The 20662-nt window shown below is 39.9% G+C and overlaps 1 protein-coding gene across 6 annotated transcripts in view; it reads right to left on the bottom strand.

The window, feature by feature from the left end:
* Positions 1-20662, bottom strand: part of UBE3A (ubiquitin protein ligase E3A) — a 94784-nt gene that overhangs the window by 56221 nt on the left and 17901 nt on the right. Inside the window, exons 2-5 of one of the 6 annotated variants that reach the window (XM_048858747.2) lie at positions 15107-15174; positions 5796-5942; positions 5033-5086; positions 371-415 (exon numbers count right to left, since the gene is read on the bottom strand). In XM_048858747.2, coding sequence (XP_048714704.1) covers positions 371-415; positions 5033-5052 — 65 coding nt within the window. In that variant the 5' untranslated portion in view covers positions 5053-5086; positions 5796-5942; positions 15107-15174. Of the gene's footprint in view, positions 1-370; positions 416-4370; positions 4445-4469; positions 4536-5032; positions 5148-5795; positions 5943-15106; positions 15175-20662 lie in introns of those variants that run through there. The other 5 variants (XM_048858729.2, XM_048858757.2, XM_048858738.2 and 2 more) reach the window with 5 other exon arrangements.

The raw sequence follows: 20662 nt of genomic DNA on the forward strand, positions 1-20662 counted from the left end.
TTCTAGACTAAGAACCAAATACTACTCTTTTGGAGAAAAATACTAAATTGGACATAGGTCTTGCAGAGACAAGGTGGGACAGGTATTTTTTATTGGACCAACTTCTGCTGGTGAGAGAGACAAGCTTTTGAGCTACACAGAGGTAAAGATATTACCTCACTCATTTTGTCTCTCTAATATCCTGGGACCAACTCACCTACAACAACAGTGCACAGGTTTTGCAAGGAGACAGCCAAATGATTTTCTTGTTTGTTTTAAATGTACACTTAAAGGTTTATTTATTTTTGCAAAAAGCTGCTGTTGCATTTAGCTCAGAGGAGCGTTAAACATAATACACAAAACCCATCTAATTATTGCTTACTATACTTACATTCGGCTAGTTTCAATGTTTTCAGAGTGAGGTTCTCCTGGTGATCTGCAAGATGCAGAAAAGAAATGTTAAGCATCATTCTTTATTCTAAGAGACTAAAACATGCTGGAGAGGAAAATCAGAAAAGGAAATGTTATCTATAGTGCTACGTCTATAATGTTTATATTACTGTTAAACAGTATAAACAAGCAAATGAAATATGACTTGCTTATTCATTTTTATTAGTTTAGTTAAACTCTGGGGGAAAACATGGCTTATGTAAATATGTAATGACAAAGGCTGAGAATAAGATTAAGACAGGAACGATTCTCTAGTGAGAAAGGCAATGTTTTCAAAGCTCATAGGATAGGAAAGTATAAGAGATTTTTGTTGGTCATTTTCCCTTCCAGGTTTCACAGTCAACTATGGGCCAAATCGTCACAGCAAGTTCTGTATTAGTAAGTTGCACTGAAGTTCCTTTATCACCACAAAAACAGCTCTGTGCCAAATGGACTGATCTTGCACATGGTTGAGCCTTGTGTAGCGAGAGAGACAGAAAAGTTCAACAGAAACAAAGTGTGAAGCACCCAACACCTGAAGTAGCTGAGAATAGATTCTAGTCACCTCTCCCTCACAATGCTGTGTCCATGAACTGCAGCCCTAGGCTTGCTGTAATCCCGCAGAGCTGTTGGTGGTGAGAGACTGGGGCGGTGTGTGTGTGGGGGGGGGAGAGGGGTGGGTTACATGTATTTTTCTGCTCTTCCTTCCCAGCTTAAATAGATTGATGTTTCGGAAGGTGAACATTCCCAGCATGCCCCCCACATGTCATCACCCTCTTCTTAGTTATAGTGAAGCCAGCCCAGCCCATTCAGGTCACTTCCACCCCAGTGGGAGTAAGGGAGAAACTGCCTCAGCTAAAATCATTCTCCAGTACCAAAATCATTGTGTCAGCTATGAGAATTATCAACTCTCACAGCTGCTCCTGGGAGGGTGAGAATCAGCCTTTTCCAGATGAGAAGATGACTCTGTGATTGCATTATATAGCCTAGCAGCCATATGATTTAGTCCTAAATGCTTAGCTAATTCTCATTACAATGTTCCTGAGTAACTGAGATTTTTTTTTTTTGAAGAAAAGTTTTAACATGAAACACACAAGTGAATTTTTAGTTACAAAAATAGTTTATATTTGAATAGTGTGCAAGCTCACCTAAAACTATAAAAAATGATAAAGCAAATGAAATATAAGAAATAAATATGTACTGCCAAATCACTCTACTGCAAATACAAGTATCAGCCCTTATGTACCACAGTGATGTGCCACATTACAGAAAACTTAAGGAAAAAAAACTGTCAGCCCATCCAGTTGCTCTAATTTTTTTTTTTATGTATTTACAACTGATTTTAATAATTTTATAATACTGTTTTATATAGCTTTAATTCTGCGTTTAATGTACTTGCATTGTACACATATAGCTAAAGATAAACCAAATGTTTCCATACTGATTTTTATTCTGTTAGCAACTTTTGATACTATTAACTATGCTTTAATGTCTCCTCTGGGGATAAAGCTTGCTCTTCCACCCCTAAACTTTCTTACACAGAGCATAGGGATCATTCTCATTACCCCTCATATTCAATATGAAGGAAAAGCCAGTGGAAAGGATTACAAGGCATAATGGATTGCAGCTTAATTCAGTGTAGATGATAACTAACTTTGCCTCCTTTTTGTCAAACCCAGATCTGTGGAGTGTCCATCTCCTAGCATCTGACTGAAATCAGAACCTGCATGAAAGCCACTGACTAAAACTCAGTCCAAACAAGACACAAGCGAACCTGACTGGGAGAACTGCAGCATCAAGAGGAATGGGCAGAGATTGTTTGATCTTTTCCAATAGAAAAGTTGGATGTTTTACATTAATACAATTTTATAGCCCCACAGCCTGATCCTCGTGAGCCTGAGTCAGCTGACCTCAGCTCTGAGACTAAGTGCTGCAGGTTTTTATAGCAATGTAGCCATACCTTAAGATGCTCGGTATGACCTTTCCACTCTGAAGTGGATCTTAATATAGTTGCTTGAGCCTTAGTTATTTCTAAGTCTTTACCAGAATAACACCTCTATACTTTTAATAGCTATATTATATGGCTACCTATAGTCATTCCACATGTAACTGAAAGTGGACTCTTTGAAGCAGAGAATTTCTGGTAGCCTGCCTAACTGAGAGGTAGTTTCTTCACTCATGCTCCATCATTTCAACGAAGGTACTATCTTGCTGTCTTGCTCCTGGAGACCGTTTCCGGTATAAGGACTGTTCTCAGCTGCAGGCCCTTACTCCCTGGCAGTCTTATTTTCTTATTAGATTTCATTTATACTTTACCGTATATCTTGGTGGATTTCTGTACTTCACTTATTTCCATCAACCTATTACTTATTATTTGTATCACAGTAGTGCCTAGGAAGCCCCACTCTGCTAGACACTGAACTCACAATGAAAACATGGTCCCTGCCCAAATTGTATTGCAGACGTTTAAAAGTAACTTAAGTATTTTGTATTTTTAAAAAACTTACTGTATTACTTGGGTGCTATACAGTGATAGATGGTGCAAAAATACTGAAATATTCTGAAACTCTTTAATTTCAGAGCTTTTTTCTTTTTTAAAAAACTGATATTAATACACAGTCCTAAATGTACTCTGACCAGGTAACCATATAACTAAATTTATAATTATGCTGAAGCTGGAATTTTAATATTCAGAACCATTGGAAAGAATGGACAATGTGCACGTTTACTTTCTTCTACCTCAATATCTTCTCCCTTTAAGTCATTTGTTATCACCAGCTGATTTTTAACATTTTAAGTCTGCTACTGTTCAATTTTGCTTGCTATGGGGGTCAATTTCCCTCTATTCATTTAAAAAGAAGACTAGCAAAATGACTTCTGCCCAGCAATGAGACAAATACAACTTTCTAGTCTCCTACTCCCAATGAACAAGCAAGTTTCCTTTGTAACATCGAACCTCCAGCAGCTGTCTAGAAAAGAGTCTCAAGATCTTTTCTGGATGTCACCTTAAAAGCTGCAATATTAAACTGTCAATATCCATGTGCTAGCTGACTTAAATTGAAATTACACACACTACACTATAGTGAGCCAGTTCCATTCACTTCTACATTTTCATAAACTAATGGGAAGGCAAAAAATAGTTGCTGGTATTAGGGGAATTGAAGATCAGCAGCAGCAGTTTCCAACAACATAATGCAGCAACACATTCAAAGTGAGAAGGGAAACAGAAGAAAGCAGAGACACCAGGAAAACAACAGCAACAAAAATAAAATAAAAGGAAACAGGTACCAGTCTTTGGCACCAATTTGCTGTAGAGTATATCCAGTATATCCCTATAATCTATATTCATCCCATCTGGTCTTCCAAAAGGTGACATCACTAGAGAGTAGGCACCCAACCCCAAGCTGTCCTACAGGCTGACCAGTTTATTTATTTTTAAAGTAATAGAGACCTTTATGGTTATGGAAAAATCAAGCAACTTCAGAATAAGCACAGGAGCTCACAGAATCGTTTCGGTAGATACAAAGTGCAAAATCCCTATAAGTATTTTTTCCTAGGTTTCCAGCGGTACTGTTTACAATATGATTTAGTTAATTATTATTTTTCTCATTAAACATCAGAGATTAAAAAGGACAGGACATGTTTTTAAAAAATAAAAGATGTAAGAATCATGTCAAGTTTAAAAAACTTCAAGCGAAGCTTATAACACTAATTAAAACAGTGTGGGAAATCAATCATTACAGGACTGGAAGTTCACGAATTTGATGAGCAGCTATTTATTAATATCAAAAAATTAACAAAATATAGTACTACTTTTCTAAAAATGTAAAATACTGAAGACAATTACATTATACTTAAACATGCTGAAATGTTTTCTTTCAACACCATTTGTTTAAAAATCTGAACAGAAGAGTTAAGTTACTTTACAATAACAGTTTTAACAAGACCCCAAATGCTCTTACAACTTTCAGTCTTGTATTAGATTGCAGAAACAGTGATCACAAGACACCAACTAATCTGAATACTGCAGCATGAGCTAGCAAATTCAAATGATGGCTCACTTCCAACAACACTGGGAGCAACTTCTCCATTCTGCAAGCCACTCCTTTTACCTCCACTGTAACTCCCTAGGAGAGAAAAGTAAAGGTATGCAAGTCTACTGAATTTCAGTATCATCAAGTTTCCTGGACTAATGTTTTTAGCAAATACTCACTACTTAAATGCATATTTTAATAAGAGGCTGGCAAGATATTTTTCATTATTTTTTATACTGTTATAACAGTAGTTGGAGGCTTGAAATTGTGATCTGCTTCTTACCAATGCTTTTCTTAGATCTTTGGCATACAGTGGTTTGCTGTTGAAGGGTGAACATGAGTCCTAGGATGCTGACATTTCAGGCAGCATAGGGGAGAATTACATGGACTTTCATATTAACACAAGAAAAAGTATAGGTCAAATGTTAGGTCTCGACTAACCATCACACTGTCCTTTCAAAGGCTACTTGTATTCCATTTATACAATTACCTTCAAGTCATATGAATCAACTATTCTTTAAATTAAGTATTACACTAATGATAATATTTAGTTAATTCACAAAAATACCATTAAATCTTTTTATGTTTACCTTTTACAAGTTGTGGCCATTCGGTGACATCGGGGTGATCACAGTTTTGAGTCACTGATTAAAAACAGGTTGTCACACCAGTCATTAAGTTGGACTAAGCCTAGGCTTAACAACTCTAAATAAATAAAAACAGTTAAAATTCCTTAAAAGTTAACATTTCCAGCCAGTACACTGAATAAACATAACACAAAGATAAAATAATTACAGATGCTAAAAAATAGTTTTAGCTGATAAACTTAATGCTATGCTGCCAAAAAGAATTATAGGGCCATTCAAGACCAGCTATGATTTCTACTTTAATTCACTATAACAGATGGTACTGGTCCATATAAATGAACTTTAATACTAACCCTGAAGTTTGTTAGTTCAGTAAAAACACACACACAAACCTCACTGACCAATGGAACATACTTCATTTCAATATAAGGAACATTCAAAGATTTGGAAACATTACATAAACATGAATTACAGTTCAGTTCTCAGTATAATACTATATTTGATACTATGTTTCCTTAATATAACTCAATTTTAATTTGTTTCTAGAAAGATTGTTGGGTTTCCAGGAACTTCCAGATAGCTTATTTTTTGCTATGTGTTTCATCTAAAAATAAGCAGAATGATCGAAGTCCGTGCATGAAACTGGTCGGATATTTGACAGGAGCAATAAACTTTACAGTGTTTGGACATCTCGTTAGAGTGTCAGCCCCATTTATAGTACAGATTGTTTAGTCTTCTCCTTACATTTAAAAAACAATTATTTTACCTGTCAATTTTTTCCTGTGATGTGTCTCCAGTGGCATAAATTGTAGGGTTGGTCCTCTACTCTGTCAGGCAGGTGGCAGCCAATGATAACTCAGCAATACTCGTGCCCAAAGCGCCCTTGGACCACCCCAGCTGATTACTTCCATGTCTGAAAAGGAACCAGTTAGTCTCTTACCTATTTCTATTATCTGTCCTAAACTAAAATTAATGGTTAAAAAGACAATCCTCAACACTTAAAATCACCCCATTCTCTCCTCCTCCATCCCACTCCCACACTCCTAGCAGGACTGGATGGGAGTATAGTATAGAAAAAAATGTGGATCCTATATCCTGTGATGGAGTCAGCTCACAAAAAGCAATTAAAAAGCAGAAATTTATCTAAGTTGATCTCTTAGTGCAGAAGGATTAATTCAAGACAAGCACTGCCTTTTGTTTAAACATGTGTATATGCTACTTATACACTTAGTGAGTGAAAAAAAAATTGATTTTAGTTTCTTCTAAAAATAGTGATCAGTTAACAGTCAGTGGACACAAGTCCAGGACTGTGCAATAGCTAGGAAGTTTCCTTCAGTGAGCTCTCTCCCTGACCGATACAGACCTTAAGGCTCTAACTAGCATTATCTTCACACACACATATGAACAAAGGTACATGGCCTACTGAGGTAAAAAAAAGGCTTCAGCATTCTGCAGCTGACTACCACATCTGCTAATGGCCAAACCACACAATTATTTGGTGAATAAACAGGGAGTGCATTGAAGGCTTGATACATGTCACCCAGCAAAGCCCCCTACTTTCAGCTGAACAGGTCACAAGAACCCTTGCAGAAGGGATCTGATGTTGACAAGTATTAGCAACAGTCACTAATTCTCTTCGCTGAAGTATACCACAGCTCATTATGATCCTTCAAGGATTCAAACTTTTTGAAGTTTCCCAGCTCTGCCACTGACTCACTAGGACAAGTCATTTCACTATTGGGCTTCAAATTCTCCACCTGTAAAACGCAGTAATGATACTTACTACCTTTGTAATGCAGTTTGAGATCAACAGATGAGAAGGGCAAAGTGCAAATATTACTAATACCAATATCAAAATAGTGAAATGACATTTCCTTTGTACATTGAGGGTTGAATGAAAGGGAAATAGGAAAGGTGACTGGAAATATGAAAAAAAAAAATCTATTCTGGAACTGCAGAAAGGGTTATTATCCCTCTTCTTCTGGCAAACCTAATGGCCACAAAGAGGAGAAATCTAAAACAATCTAGATTACTGGCTGCAACACCTCTGAAAGCATCTGAGTGAGGAAGGAATGTTAAAAAGTAACCTTATCAAAATCAAATTAAGGCTCAAGGTAACTGGGGACCTAATGGTAGAAAACAGGGGGATCTAAATGCAAATAACCATTTCCAGGAAGCTGGCACTAGGTTCAAAAGCTCAAAATAGACTGCCACATTTCCCTAAGATCATCAATGGCAGAGACATAAATCCTTAAGGTAGTGGTTCTAAAACTATTGTCCATGGATCATTAGTGGTCCACAGAATGAAATATCTGTGATCCAAGCAAGCGATGGTGATGCAAAACAGGATGAAAAGTTTACAGTATTCCTTTAGGGCATGATGACCTTTAGACCGGTCTTGTGCCATTTTCTATCTTCTCAATTTGTTTTAGAGAAGAAAAGGAGCCCTAATTGGAAGCAATGTAATTTCCTTTTTCCTTCTTGGGAAAGCAGCAGGAATTGCATGTTTTTATTCAGTTTTGCATGGGTGCAGTGAAGCAGGTTTGTAAGGATGCATTTAGAAATGAAAAATAAATCCATGAATAACTGAATTCTAGCCCCTTCTCTTAAGCCTAATTGGAGTGCCTATAGATAGAGAAGAATGGAACCTAATTTGGCTACACCCAATATCGTTATTTTGGATAAACTGTGTGACATGAGCCATGCTACAAATTTGAGGCATCTGGAACAGGAATGGACTTCTTACTTAATTGAAAAAGCTATCTGACTGGGGTCAAAGGAAAGTAAAGGAAAGGGGAGGTTTTTTCCCTGCAATATTCAGATGGTCTAACAACACTCACCATTTTCACAATAATTGGGCTTTTTTCCTTCCTTTTAAAGTGGTGAGGTGGACAGGATGCCAAAAAAACATTCTTGGGGATGATAAATGCACACTGTGAGCTCCTCTCCTCAGTTACCCTGATGAAGATTTATGGATTTAGAGGCCCCTCCCTTCAACTATTTTGGCCAAGTATTTTGGTGCCCAGCAGATGGAAGTGTGTGTTACACAGCAGATTTCATTCTGCTCATCTGAAGAGAACAGATTCCTGACAAGACTATGGCTTTGCCATAGTACTACATATAGGTCACCATTGACATGGGTTCAATTCTGAATAGTATGTGTTTATAGGGACATACTTGAGCTACTCATCATAGTGCTAGCTGAACAGCTATGAGCCCCAATACTTTTCTGTGCAGACTCTTCACCTTCTATAGTTAAAGAGTTTATTCTGAGAGGGTCTCTATGTGTGCCCTGAGGATTCTGTCAGGCTTATGTCTGCAGCGCGTTAGTGTCTAGCTCCTGGAGAATGGTGCTTGCTTTTGTGCATTGCTTGTTCAGCCACCAAGGCTTTCCCCAGAAAAGGGACCGAGTTTTGCTTCCAGATTCTCCATACAGCATTACCTACTAGAAGATGATGTAAAGTGGTCTCAGTCAGGACTGGGCCTAAGGAATAAGGGCTGACAAACTACAGGTTGTGAGACTTTCTTGTTGGTGAAATTTGCTTCTTTAAAACCCTAATTAGAAATGACAGTTTGACCATTCTATCTGTTAGAAAAAACTTTCCTTTCTGGAGTATTTTTACTATTGCCTCCAAACATGGTAGAGGCCCATGAGAAAGAAATTATGTATGTTTGCTGCCAGGGTCAAAATATGGACAAGATGAACCAATTGCCTAAACAGAGAACTGTCAAAAAAATCTTCTGGAGAGCAGTGAAGACAGCCACCTGATTTTTGTAAAGCTGCTTGGAACAGTGCCTGGCCCAAGTGAGAAAGAAATTAACTAGATAAACTGTAGCATAATTGGTCTTAAAAGTACTTTTACACTTGACCTCTCAGAGTTTATGCTCCATTCTATTTTCCTCACTAGGATTTGACTTCCAGTTTTTAAAGGATGCCTTTTTGGATGTAACTGCCTCTTTTACTCTGCAGTTTAGCCACGTTAGTATTTTTGGGTCCTCTTACTGTCTTTTTTTTTGGGGGGGTGGGAGGGGGAGTGCATTTAGTTTGAACCTCTATTACGATGTTTTTAAATAGTTTCCATGCAGCTTGTAGGCATGTCACTCTTGTGACTATTCCTTTGAATTTCCATTTAACAAGCTTCCTCATTTTTATGTAATACCCCTTTTGAAAGTTAACTACTACTGTTGTGGGTTTCTTTGATATTTTTTCCCCTACAAGGTTGTTAAATTTAATTACATTATAGTTGCTATTACTGAACGATTCAGCTATATTCACCTCATGGATCAGATACAGAGTCCCATTTAAGACTCAGAAATTGCCTCTACCTTTGTGGGTTCCAGGAACTAGCTGCTGCAAGAATCAGTCATTAATAGTGTCTAAAAATTTTCTCTCTGCATCCCATCCTGAGGTGACATGTACCCAATCAGTATGGAAATAGTCAAAATCCCCCATTATTATTGGATTTTCTGTTTTTATAGCTTCTTTAATCTCTCTGAGCATTTCACAATCAATCAAAACCATCCTGGTCAGGTGATCAGTAGCACAGTACTACTGGTATACTCCTATTATTCAAGTATGGAATTTCTATTCATAGAGATTCTGTGGTAGTTTGATTCATTTAAGATTTTTTACTAAATTTGACTATCCTTTTTTCACATATAGTTCCACTCCCACTCCAGTAGGACTTACTCTCATTCCTGTGTGTTTTGTACTCTGGTATTATCCTATCCCATTGGTTATAATTGTTCCACCAACTTTCGTGAGGTCAGTTATATCAATATCCTCATTTAATAGCAGGTGCTCAAGTTCACCCATCGTAGTATTTAGACTTCTTGCATTTGTATACAAGCACATATAAAATTTTTCAATATTTAGTTGTCTGCCTTCATGTGATGTGATTAAATGGGACTCTTGTTTGACCGTTTCTCTTCAGTTCCTATCTGTACTTTATCAACTTCTATCCTCTCCTCTTCATTAGGATATAGAGTATCCCCTTTAATAAATCCTCTCCTAAGGGATGTCTCTATCTGAACCATGTGTCCCTCCGTACCTGTCTGCTTTCCCCATGCCCTTAGTTTAAAAATACCCTTATGACCTTTTTAATTTTACATGCCAGCAGTCTGGTTCTGTTTTGGTTTAGGTGGAGCCCATCCTTCCTGTATAGGCTCCTCCTCCTCCTCTCAAAACATTCCCAATAAACCTAAATCCCTCCCCCTAACACGACCATCTCATCCACGCATTGAGACCCTGTTGTTCTGCCTGTCTAACTGTCCCTGCACATGGAACTGGAAGCATTTCAGAAAATGCTACCAGGGAGGTTCCGGACTTTAATCTCTTACCTAGCAGCCTAAATTTGGCCTCAAGGACCTCTATCCTACCTTTCCTTACGTCATGGGTACCTACGTTTACCACGACCACTGGCTCTTCCCCAGCACTGCACATAAGTCTATCTACATGTTTTGAGAGATCTGCAACCTTTGCACCCAGCAGGGAATTCACTATGTGGTTCTATCTATATTTCCACTGATCAAATCCCTCAATACTATTACCTGGCTCTTCCTTGTGACTGGGGTTCCCTTTCCAAGAAGTGGTCTCCTCAGTGCGAGAGGATACCACCTGGAAGGAGGGTCCCAACTATGGGATTGTTTTTCTCCCCTCCAGCTTGATATTCTCCTTTGAGTCTTTCATCCTCCTCGACAACACAGAGGCTGAGGGACCGGCGGAGACACCGCGCTACTGTGTCCCTGAAAGTTTCATCTGTGTATTTCTGTCTCCCTTCACTCCTCCAGTTCAGCCATTGCAATCTCAAGAGCCCATATTAGTCTCTGAGGGCCATGAGTTGCTTGCAACAACTGCACACACATGCCATATGCCTACAAAGAAGCTAATCGTATGTGGTGCATTCAGTGCAATAAACTTGATAGCCCTGTTCTGCCACTGGACTTCAGCATGCATTATTTTTACTCTTGTAGAGGTTTTAGTTTGTTTGTTCTTTTCTGGGGGAGAGGAGGGGTGTTATTTGCCGAAGTTTAGAGTAAGGCGTATCTGGCTCTCACACACCACCACAAAACTCCTGTTTGCTTCTCCTGTTCGGTAGCTCCCTCTGGTTGCTCAGGAGCTGGCTTTTTAAACTCGTTTTCCATGAGATAGCCATGGTCCTTTGACAAGGGATCCTAAAAGCAAAAGGGATAGCGTAGAGGAACAAGAGAGAAGCAATCATAGAGCCCTGTGAATGTGTTCCAGCAAAGAGGAGTGTGGAGAAAGAGAAACCACCAAAGGACGGAGTAAAGCTAGAGAGATGGCACTTCTACAAAATTCAGTGATGGACAGGATGAGGTCAATATAGTTGAACTGCTCATTAATAGTGACCATAACGTAATTAAATTTAACATCCTTGTGGGAGGGAAAATGCTAAAGAAGCTCACTCCAGTGGTATTTAACTTCAGAAAGAGGAACCACACAAAAATGAGGAAGCTAGTTAAATGGAAATTAAAAGTTACAGTCGCAAGAGCGACATGCCTGCAAAATGCATGGAAACTATTTAAAAACACCATAATAGAGGCTCAAACTAAACGTATAACCCAAATTAAAAAAACATAGCAAGAGGATCAAAAAAGTGCCACTATGGCAAACAACAATGATAAAGTAAAAGAAGCTGTAAGAGGTAAAAAGGCATCCTTTAAAAATTGGAAGTCAAATGCTAGTGAGGAAAATAGAAAGGAGCAGAAAATCTGGCATGTCAAGTGTAAAAATATAATTAGGCAGGCCAAAAAAGAATTTGAAGAGCAACTAGCAAAAGACTAAAAAAAGAACAGCAATAAATAAGTCAATAAAAAAATTAAGTACATTAGAAGCAGGAAACCTGCTAATTAGTGGGGCCACTGGACCATCGAGGTGCTAAAGGAGCATTCAAGGAAAACAAGGCCATTTCAGAAAAGCTAAATAAATTCTTTGCATCAGTCTTCACTCCACTGGACATGAGGGAGATTCCTACACCTGAGCTACCTTTTTTAGGTGACAAATCTGAGGAACTGTCTCAGATTTAGGTGTCAGTAGAGGAGGTTTTGGAACAAACTTATAAATTAAACAATAAGAAGTCACCAGGACCATATGGTTTCAACGAAGAGTTCTGCAAGAACTCAAATATGAAACTGCAGAACTACTAACTATGGTACGTTTTCTATTGCTTAAATCAGCCTCTATACCAGATGATTGGAAGGTAGCTAATATACAGTCCACCTGTGGAACTCATTGCCAGGAGATGTTGTGAAGGTCAAAATTATAACTGGGTTCAAGAAAGAATTAGATAAGCTCATGGAGGATAGGTCCATCAGCGGCTATTAGCCAAGATGATCAGGGATGCAATCACATGCTCTGTGTCCCCCTAAAGCTCTGACTGCCAGAAGCTAGGCTTGGTCAATAAGGGACAGATAACTGCCATGTTCTGTTCATTCCCTCTGAAGAATCTGGCTCTGGCCTCTGTCAAAAGACAGGACACTGGGCTAGATGAACCACTGGTCTGACCCCGGGTGGCCATTCTTATGCTCTTTTGCCTGCATCTGCTATCTCTAGCCTTAGGACTCATTTATTTCTCTACATGAGGTATGTCCAGCCTTGCATTTCAGACTCTTTCCTAGGTTTTCTTTTGGATAGGTTGCTCTTACCTTAGGTTCAGCATGAACAAAAGCCATTTATTTTTCCTCCTATACACTGTCCTCTACCTCTGTTCATTACTGTCAACATGAGTCTCCATCATAAAGTGATAAAATCTGGAAGTCATTTGAACTCCATCTCTCACTTGGGTCATAACCAAATCTTGCTCCATCTTTCTCCCCATCATAAAAAAGAATCCATTCCTTTTCGTCTTTTGCAATGGCAAAATAACTTGTTTACAACTCAATCACCTCCATCACTGTAAATTCCTTCCAGTCTTTGATACCCACAGCTGCTGCTGAAACTACCTTCCATATCAGCTGTTAGACCACATCACCCCCTTTTAAATTCTTCTAATGGCTCCCTCTTGCCCTATGTATCAAATTTAAAGTTCCTGTCCTTGCAACAAAGATAGTACACAGTTCCACTTCAGCCTTCACGTTTGACCTTTTGTTCCATCAAGCCTCTTCTCCACCTGTGATCCCCTCATTAGTTTCCTTCTCACACTCCTATCTTCTTTCTTGTTGCTTCTTATGCAGATTACCTTCCCAGTGTCTGTTCACCAATCCTCACCATCCCCTGACAGCTCTTAACAAAAAAAACCAAAAACTTCCCCCATATTACCTACAGGATGTGATTGTGCTTGCTCTCTCTCTCACACCCTCCCCGTCGTCACTTACTGGAACTACTAAGATGTGCAGATACTAAAACGGAATAACCATTTGATTATGTTCCTGTAATCATCATCCTTCTTGGTGTTCCCCACACCTAAAATTAGATTGCAAGTTCTAAAATGGGGTAAGGAGTGTGCCCTTATTTTATAAAGTGCCTAATCTGTCTAGTACACATTCAGGGACTATGTTAAAAAAAACCAACCATGACAAATAGTTACATCATTCAGAGCAGAGTGGCCAGTAGGAGAAAAGTCAGCATAAAAGTAGTGGCCTAGATTTCAACAGGAGCTGTTACCATCCACAAAACTTTTTGCAATTGAGGAGCAATTTTTTGGAGAACAAGAAGCAGGTGGGTGGTCTCAGAGGTGCTGTGGGCACAAAAATGACTGAGCAGTCACTAGCTGCTACCTGCTTGACAGAGCAGAGGACCAGTTTCTAAAGTCTCCCAAGAACAACTGTATTATGAAAAGGAAACATCACAGCTCTTGCAAAGAGTTACATCCGTCACAAAAGCAAAATCTATAGCTAAGGTTGTAACTCAATTTTCATTATAAAGCTCACCCCCCCAACAGTTTTACGTTGTTCGTAACTCTTTAAAAACCTCTTTCCTTCTGGGCCAATACTTTAGCACAACAAACTTTTTTGGAGGGGTTGCTTTTTAAAAAACAAAAAAAACCCCAAAAACCTATGCAACTCCCCCCCGATGCGTTCAGCAGTTCTTTAATTAGGAACACCACCTCTTCCCACATTTAAACTGTTTCAAAAAACATTCTGTATACTATTCAAAAGTGGCTGAAGTTTAAAACTTAAGTATTCCAATTCCATAACGTTAGTCTTTATTAATGGACAGTCACTCAGTAAACTAGAAAAAAATGTAACAATGATTAAAAACATCACTTTGGGCATGTGCAGGTCTAAAAGGTTTTCAGTCAATTACTGGTCACTACACTCGGAAATTTTAGAATTCTGCAGCTATATTTTTTTGTATCTACACAAAAGTACACTTGAAAACCTAGCTAGTTATGCAACTGTTTTGAACACTATGGTTTTTCTTCTCTTACCCATATTTTTACCCCATAAAGTTTAAAGGTTGCAAGATATTTTAAAAGTTTAAAAATTAAAACATTAATTTTGCTACACTGCACATGTGGAATATTTTCAGTTCTAGGTCACACTGTTAAAAGCATCAACAAGAGAGACACAGTGTGCACTACAACCACTTTAACATTACTATTAGAACCTTACTTTCTGCATTTTCTGATATTTCAATTTCTAAACTGAAAGCTATGTTAACATCAGCTTTTGCACTGAATGCTGTCCTACCTCTTATTTTGTACTTTTAAATTAGCAACTGAAGTTTCAAACTTCTAGAAATTCTGCAAATGTGTTCAGCAGTTAGATCAAAATTAAAAGTTGTCTCAATTCTGATTCAATCCACATAAGCACAAATATATAGTAACAGTAGTACGTTAGGTTTGTGAAACAACTTTAGAGGGGGCTCATCAAGGCTACATCATTTTGTGCTTCATTTACTGAATCCCTGAATGCCAAGTGACTGCCAACTGTCAGAACTGGGTATCATAAGGGAAGAGATATTACAACTTAAATGTTTGAAAATAAAAGAATATGTCTCAGTACTTCCCCTGAATGGAGTTTTTGTTATAATTCTCATTTTTATAGGCAAGTTTTGTTAAAGAGACAGTTGGCAACAAGTTGCACGTACAACACATGAAAATACAGCAGACATACCATATTTTTCCACAGCTTCAGAAGTTTGTCCTTGCAAATTATGAAATGGATTTCCACTGTTTCTGGACCTATAATACAAAACATCACATTTCAGTTTTTGCACTGACGAACAAGTTCAACCAACGTGGAACAAAACAAAGCAGCCTCGAAAAACTAGTGTCATTTACTGGATGAACGTTCTCAAACAAAAAACATGTTATGTGCACAAAAACAAACAGAGTGTAATTCACAAACAGATACAATGTTTACAAACACATATGCAGCATTAAGAAAAACTGTGAAAAATCAAAACAAAAAAATGCCTTTTTCTGTTCTCCTTGAGGATGTAAAAAGACTTTCCCAAGAGACCCACATAATCTAATATAAATATCCATTTCCCTCTCTTTGATGTAGGATCTTGGGAAAGCCTTTGGAGAGATTGAGATGTATAACTGCAAAAAAAAATTTAAGGCTGCCATTACACATCATAAAGCAGCAGAAAAGAAGAAAAAAAATCACATTTTTTGGTGTTTTTGCTGAACATTTAATCTTTGAATGTTATAATGAATTCCTTTTTATGGAGTTGTAACTATCAGTAGAATCAAGCATAAAACTGACAACAAAATCTGCCTTAGCATACTACCTTATTTTATTCTATTTTATTTTTGTGGCAATTAAACTACTCATTTAGAAATTTACTTTTGAGGGAATAGGTGACAAAAAAAAACGTATCGTATATACTTGTTCAAAAGCCAAATTTTTTTAATAAAAAAGGGAAGCATCAGAGAAGGGGGTCGGCTTATGAACGGGTATAGAGAGGGAGAGGTGGGACACAGCCCCTCCCCCCAACAGAGGGAGCAAGGAGAGGCAGCAAAGACAGAAGGGAAGAGGCGGGGCCAGAGTCGCTTCGCTTCTGGCCACGCTGCTCTCTCCCGAGCCTCCGAAGCAGCTGCGCTGCCTGGCCCGGCCCGCCGGAGTAGGCTGCTGCTGCGTCGCCCGGCCCTCCCCAGATAAGGTGGGAAGGGATGGGGAGAGTGTGGGGTCATGTGGGGGGTGGTCACAGGGGTTACTCCCCTGATCCCCAGCTTCTCCCCCGCAAAATATGTCCCCACCAGTTGCTGTCCTGGCCCTTCAGGGTAAGCAGCTAGCATGCCAGGACACTTTGTGCCTGCGGATGCTCGAGGTAAACAAACCATCTCGGCTCGCCAACGGCTCATCCTTATGGCCCGGGAGCCAAAATTTGCTGACTCCTGAATTATAGGGTCGTCTTATGAATGGGTCATAAAAATTTTTAATTTGTACTTATCCATCTTGTGGGGGTAGGCTTATAAATGAACAGGCTTATGATTGAGTATATATGGTACTCAGAGTTAATGCTGAGTCTTTTAAAGCTGTGTTACTGTGGTTCAATAGATAAAAATGGTCAGATCATTAATTTAGTACAGAATACCATCTTTGAAAGGAACCATTAGGATCATCTAGTCCAACCTTCAACACAGGGCACAGAATGTCATCATGCAATTCCTGCCTCAAGTCCACAACTTCTGGTGCAGCTAGAGCAAATCATTCAGAAAAACATCCAATCTTGATTTAAAGATGCCAAGGGATGGAAAATCCATCACATTCCTTGGTAAATTGTCACTAAGTAAACCGCGTTTATTTAGGCTATGTTTACACTAACCAACTTACAGTGGCACAGCTGCACGATGCAGTTGTAAGATCGCTTGTGTAAACCACTCTATACAGACGGGAGACCTCTCCCATCAACATAATTAAACCACCCTCAAGAAGTGGTGGTAGCTACGTTGGCAGGAGAGAGTCTCCTGTTAACATAGCGTTGTCCACATCAGCGCTTCTGTCAGAGGGTTTTTCCCCCCCACACGCCTGAGCAACAGAGATTATATTGCCAAAAGTACTAGTGTAGACATATCCTTAGTCTCACACTGCATGCCAAATTTTTCAAGACCAGATTTTTTTCCATTTTTTCCCTTCCCCATTCTGAACTCTAGGGTACAGACGTGGGGATCTGCATGAAAGACCCCCTAAAGCTTATTCTTACCAGCTTAGGTTAAAACTTCAAGGTACAAAATTTGCCTTGTCCTTGAACCCTATGCTGCCACCACCAAGCGTGTTAAACAAAGACCAGGGAAAGAGCCCACTTGGAGATGTCTTCCCCACAAAATATCCCCCCAAGCCTTACACCCCCTTTCCTGGGGAAGGCTTGACAAAAATCCTCACCAATTTGCATAGGTGAACACAGACCCAAACCTTGGATCTTAAGAACAATGAAAAAGCAATCAGGATCTTCAAAGAAGAATTTTAATTAAAGAAAAAGAATCAGCTCTGTAAAATCAGGATGGTAAATACCTTACAGGGTAATCAGATTCAAAACATAGAGAATCCCTCTAGGCAAAACCTTAAATTACAAAAAGACACAAAAACAGGAATATACATTCCATTCAGCACAACCTATTTTACCAGCCATTTAACAAAAGGAAATCTAATGCATTTCTAGCTAGATTACTTACTAACTTAACAGAAGTTCTGAGAAGTTATGAAGAGCATTCCTGATCTGTTCCCGGCAAAAGCAACAATAAGTACCTGCAATTATTTCATAATCTTTAATATTGTTAGCACACAGATTCACTTAATAAAGATGATTTCTCTCTGGTAATATATATACTCTGTATTCTTGGGTGCCATCACATCTATTCCAGTAAAAGATTAGTTACTCACAAGTGGAACTGTGACCTCTAAGCTATGCAAACCACATGAAAATTTGTCTTAAAACTTTATTCAACCATGTAGCTTGTGTGGCACATGAAACAAAGCTACTACTTTACTGAACACTTCCGACAACTACTCTGATACCCATGGCATGCAACTGGGACTAGGAAATTAAAATTACAAGAAACAGTGTGCCACATTATTTTTTTATGTTAGAATATGAATTTAAAAAAATGCATCATATGAAAGCACATGAATTGCTCAATCTGGAAAGGAATAAATGGAGGCGATTGCAATGTTTACAATTTTCCTGGAAGCAGGGGATACTGCAGAGAATCCGAAACAAGCAAAGTTCTCCACACACTAAAAGTGGCAGGTCCAGAGACATTTCAGCAGTAGCACGAAGAGGATTACAAGCTACTAAATCAGTCATTAAAGAATTTAAACAATACTGTGACCAACACAGGAATATCAGGTATCTAACAAAATGGCTGGCAACCTGAAAAGATAAACAGCAATCTGCAAAGCCATACCATGCATATCAAGTTAACACACATGATGAAACGAAGGAAGAGAATACCTCTCTGTCTGAGAGCATCCAGAATTCTAACAATGTACTAAGAGAAGTACCGTAAATTCACCCAGTCACTGAACATTTATGATCATAATTAAAAGTAAGAGGGTAACAAGAGGGTAACTCCTAGATAGCCCAGTTATGACTGAGACCCTACCATGTTAGGCATTGTACAAAACAGAAAGTTCCTGCCCCTCGGAATTTACAATCTAAAAAGAAAAGACAAAGCAGGAGAAGTGGGGACAAAGACAATTTGCCTAAGGTCACACAGACTGTGGCAGAGCCTGGAACAGAACCCAGGTGTCCTGACTCGCTGTCCCTGACCCATTGTCTTCCAACATTCACCACCACCAACAGCAGATGGAATCTGTCTCAGCAGCTGAACAGGCCACTGTAGAAGATCTTTGAGAAGTACACCTCTACCCCCGATATAATGCGGTCCGCGGGAGCCAAAAAATCTTACAGCATTATATGTGAAACTGTGTTATATCGAACTTGCTTTGGCCCCCCCTGCTCCTTGTCCCCTGACCGCCCCCTTCAGAGACCCCCCATCCCTAATCACTGCCAGGACCCCACCCCCTACCCAACCCCCCTGCTCCCTGTCCCCTCAATGCCCTGCCCTGACAAGCACTCACCGGCAGTGGCGGGAGGCGGAGCAACGTGGCCCCAGCCCGCTCCACTCCACCAGCTCCCAGTCCCGGCGCTCCGCTTCCCACCACCGGTGAGTTGGGGGAGGTTGGGGAAAGGACGCCCCCCACACTCACCGGGGGCGGGAAGCGGAGTGCCGTGGCTGGGAGTTGGCAGAGTGGAGCAGGCTGGGGCCAGGCTGCTCTGCTTCCGGCCACTGCCGGTGGGGGACAGGGGGGGATCCCTTCCTTCAAGGCCCCTCCCCCGAGCGACACAGCTGGAGCCAGGGTGAGGGAAGCAGAGTGGGCTGCTCCCGGCCCCCCACTAATCACCCAGGCCACTCTGGGCCTGCAGGGCCCCCAAAAGTGCCCCCCCATAGCTCCTGCCTCCCAGACCTGGGGTGGGGGAGGGGGGAGAAGAGGCCTACTTTACCATGTAGTATGTGAACCCGTGCTGTATCGGGTCACGTTATATTGCGGTAGAGGTGTAGCTACATGATCAGGAAACATCTGAGCTTCAGAGTTCATAGTTATTGTCCAATAAGAAGCAGAATAAACCACCAAAGTGGTTCATGACATCCACATGACCGCCAGCCTAAGACACTCTATCTGTGTTTTACTAACTGGCACTTTTAGGTTTGGTTACCTGTTCCATTCTATTTTAAAAATGTCCAAGTAAGGGGGGAGACGGGGAGGGGTGGTAGTGAGGTAAGCTAAGCCCTGAATTCAGCGGACACAAACCCCTGGCAAGTGACAGGGGTCTAGACTTACGTAACCCTGACCCATGTCATGTGACTGGAACAAAAACCCAAAGATTAGTTTTTTACCAGCACTCCTATGACACACATCTTTACTATAATAAGAAACAAAATGATGTCGTACAGGCTATCATAATGGACATTGCCAAAAAAATTGCTGTTTGGAACTGGTCCAAATAACTGAGAAGAAAACAGAGAGACTAGGTGTGTGAAATAATATCTTTTATTGGAGCAACTTCTGTTGGAGAGAAAGACAAGCCTTTGAGCTTACACGGAGCTCTTCTTCAGGTCTGTGAAGTGTACTCAGGCCTGGTCTACTCTACAAAGTTAGGTCGATGCAAGGCAGCTCACACTGACCGAGCTGTGTACGTCTACACTGCCTGCCTGGGCGAGCATATCTAGTAGCTGTCCATAGCTGAGTGCAATTGGCCTGTTGATCATGCTGGCTACATGCTACAGACGCACTCCTGCCTGGAATATACAAGAGATATTTTTCAGAGTAGCAGCCGTGTTAGTCTGTATCCGCAAAAAGAAAAGGAGTACTTGTGGCACCTTAGAGATTAACAAATTTATTTTAGGCACCTAAGCCTAAAAGTGTCATTAGGAAAAACACCCTCATTCAAAGATGCTGGAAGGTGAGCACCGAATTCCATGAAAGGCTGAGTCAGGTCCAGAAAGCCTTGAAGGATTTACAAGTCCAATGGGTGGGACATCAGCATGCTCTTCAGCATTAGAGCAATCTGCAGGCTGCTCAAGCCTCCATTTTGAGCTCCTCAGTGACAATGGGAACTATCATTAATGAAAATGTGACACTGTCCAAGAAATGCCAACAACTTGGGCAAAAAGTAGGGGAATTAGAGAAAGAATTAAAAACATTTCATCTGTCCTTTGA

This window comes from Caretta caretta, chromosome 1 (genome assembly GCF_965140235.1).
Source record: "Caretta caretta isolate rCarCar2 chromosome 1, rCarCar1.hap1, whole genome shotgun sequence".
In the NCBI taxonomy this organism is placed as follows: Eukaryota; Metazoa; Chordata; order Testudines; family Cheloniidae; genus Caretta; species Caretta caretta.